This window comes from Chlorocebus sabaeus, chromosome 24, assembly GCF_047675955.1.
Source record: "Chlorocebus sabaeus isolate Y175 chromosome 24, mChlSab1.0.hap1, whole genome shotgun sequence".
Taxonomy (NCBI): domain Eukaryota; kingdom Metazoa; phylum Chordata; class Mammalia; order Primates; family Cercopithecidae; genus Chlorocebus; species Chlorocebus sabaeus.
Genome location: NC_132927.1, coordinates 47583142 through 47586266, shown reverse-complemented (window position 1 = coordinate 47586266; position 3125 = coordinate 47583142). Strand labels below are relative to the sequence as shown.

General features: G+C 47.4%; 1 protein-coding gene across 1 annotated transcript; it reads left to right on the top strand.

Moving 5' to 3' along the window:
* Nucleotides 1-1212: 1212 nt before the first annotated feature.
* LOC140710008 (uncharacterized) lies at nucleotides 1213-2522 on the top strand. The gene is given in 3 exon segments (XM_073010811.1): nucleotides 1213-1254; nucleotides 1661-2005; nucleotides 2008-2522. Coding segments are annotated over 3 exon segments (654 nt in total). The 3' UTR covers nucleotides 2275-2522.
* Nucleotides 2523-3125: the final 603 nt, after the last annotated feature.

Here is a 3125-nt window from a genome sequence, read left to right as displayed (position 1 = left end):
CTGTTTCTGACCTCTTAACCTGTGGGTGTCTTGAGGAAGAAAGTGGCTTTAAAAAAAATCTTTGTTTCTTCTGTGCCTGGAAGGGCCAGGAGGGGGTTGAGGGCAGGCAATGCCAGGTGGCACTCACTCTCAGGGTTGTGCAAATGAGTTTCTCCTTAACTTTGTCTGCTCAATGCTTCATTGGCCCCAGCCTAATCTTGGCCCTGGGGTCAAGCACAGTGCAGAGAGGACAATAGGAGCTCCTTGGCCAGGCACAGTGGCTCACATCTGTAATCCCAGCACTTTGGGAGGCCTTGGCAGGTGGATTTCTTGAGGTCAGGAGTTCAAGCTCAACCTGGCTAACATGGTGAAACCCTGTCTCAAGAAAAAAAAAAAAAAGAAAAGAAAAAAAGAGAAGAAAAGTAAAGGAGCTCCTTTGTTGAATGAATAAGGGCATAAGCAAATAAAGTGTACAGGGAAGGACACACACAGTGGAAAACTCTAGATACTGAGTGTTTTCACAGCCTTTGTCCAGCCTGTGTTATGAAACGTTCATGTTGAGGTAGATTAACTGGGCCTCCATATCATCTTAGCTCAGGCTGCTGTAACAGGGTAACATATGGTGGCTCAGACAACAGGCATTTCTCTCTGATGATTCTGGAGGCTGGGAAGTCCAAGATCAAGATGTTGGCAGATTCAGCTCCTGGGGAAGGCTCTCTTCCTGCTTTACAGATGATTGCCTTCTCACTGTGTTCCTCATATGGCAGAGAGAAAGAGAGAGAGAGTATAGGTGGTCTCTATTCCTTTTCTTATAAGACACTAATCTCATCATGGGAGCCCACCCTCATGACCTCATGTAAACCAAATTACTTCACAAAGGGCCCACCTCCAAATACCATCACACTGGGAGTTAGAACTTCAACAAATGAATTGGGGTGAGGCAAGGCACAAACACTCAGCCCATAATGTAGTGCATTAAAATTACACATTTTGGGTCCCTGCTTTGGCACAAAAGTTTGATCACTGTAATAGAATTCTAAAGTGGCCCCCAAGATTCCCTCACCCAGTGTGTACAACCTGTGTAATCCCATCCCTTGAGTGGGTGGGCCTGACCTAATCAGGTGAACTCTTTAAAAGAAGGTGTAGAGGTTAGAGATCAAAGAAGAGAGATTGGAGGCATGAGAGGAATTTTTCTTGAAGCAGCCAGTAGCTACATTGTAAGAGGGCTACAGGATGAGAAAATGGGAGAGGCTTCCAGGAGCTGAGCAGTCCCCAGTAACAGCCAGCAGGAGGTGGGCAACTCAGTCCTACAACCACAAGCAACCAAATTCTTGATGCCAACCTCATGAGACTCTATGCAGAGAACCCAGCCACACCACACCTGCACTTTTGCCTCACTTTCTTGCTGGCTGTCACTGGGGGCTGCTCTGAGCTCTTAGGTGATCACAAATTTGTGTTTCATTAAGCGGCTAGGTTTATAGTAATTTGTTACATAGCATAGAAAGCTTATCTCCTTTCTACAATGGATCAGTCCACCTGTCCTGGGTCCACTGTCTTATTAAAACTAGCTCTCATTTGGTTGTTGATTACATTTTTCCCTCACATCAATATATAACCTCTCCATTTTAATCCATAACTGCCTTCTTTTTTCCTCTACTGTTTCCTTTGGGAATTTACATAGCAATTTTGAATCTACTACACGCATTGTTATTTGAACACTCACAGAAAACTATTAGCTTCCCCCCGCCCTCTACAAAGCATCTCCAGGGCACGTATTATTGTGAGGCCTCGATTTTCATCCTTGCAACCAGTGTTCAGAGCTTACAGAGCTTATCATGTTTATTATATAACAATAAAACATAAGCCAAAACAACTTGCTGCTGGGCTTTTAAACATAGCAACAGCAGAAATCTTTTCTGGGCTTGAGGAAGAGCCACTTCAAATGTCTACTAATTTCAGCAATTTTCTGGTCTATGGAATGAAAAGTCTAAAACTGGCTCTGAAGGTATTTAAGTACACTCACAGAAAGCCCTCCGCTCCACCATCAGACACCATGACGCAAGGGGGCAGATGGGGAGGAAAGCGGCACGCTCCCTGGTTGTTGGGATTCACAAGCTGCCTTTCAAAGGACTATTGCCTGGGTGGCGAATGCTGTTAGAGGAGGAAAGCGAGAGGCATGAAACGGGGACCCTTCAAAGTGGCCACCATGGTAATGTCACTCAGTGGCACAGGGCTTGTTCCTCCCTTTTGTTCTCTTTTGTAGTAGGAGGACCATTAGCAGTTGTATTCAAATGAAGAGCTCATTTAGTTGTAAGCACTAAAAACCCAATCTGGTTTAAGCACAACAGGTTTCTTGGCTGATGTAGTGGATTGAGCCAAGGCTGTGTTGTTTCCCTTGACCTCCCTGTTTGGTTTCATTCTCAGGCAGCCACTCCCCACACAATGCCCTTCACTTTCCCACTCCCAACCCAAATCTCTGGCCTCACCCCATGGAAAAAGGGTGCCTCTTTCCTCCATTCCAGCCATGAATGCTGGGCTGACCATTTGAGCTTTGGTCACATGTCCTCCCCTTAAATCAGTGCAATGGCCCGGGAGATGGAACCCATTGTTTGGCCAGCACAGGGCATGTGTGTCTACTTCTAGAGCAGGAAGATGAGGCCACAAGGAGGCTGGGTCCCCAGAGGAAAACCGGGGTGCCATTACCATTGGAGGGTGGAGTGGCCACTGGGTGAACCACGGATGGCCTCCAGCAGTGGGACCTATCCCAGTACCAGATAGAGCTGGGAAGACTTGAAGCCCAGAGAGTCCATGGGGAGCAGAGGCTTCTCCCCAACTCTGTGCTTCCACCGAGTCACCCAGCATCCTACACGTTCATCTGTGTGTGCACCTCTCAGCCAGGTTGTCTGCCTGGAAGTAGAGTCAATGTGGAGGTGCATAGCACAGTGTTTCTCTGCCTCAGGCCCTGTAATTTCCTCTTTTGGCCCACAAGAGGTAGGAATTTCTGTGCCCCTGTCCCTGTGTTCCTCTGAGAGTGGACTGCCTCTTCTCCCTTCACAAAAATCTGAGGGCTGTAGAAGACTTCACATGGGGGGCCTGGCCTGCTGTGGGTGGGAGTCTGCCTGCAATAGGAAGTGGGAAGCTGGAGT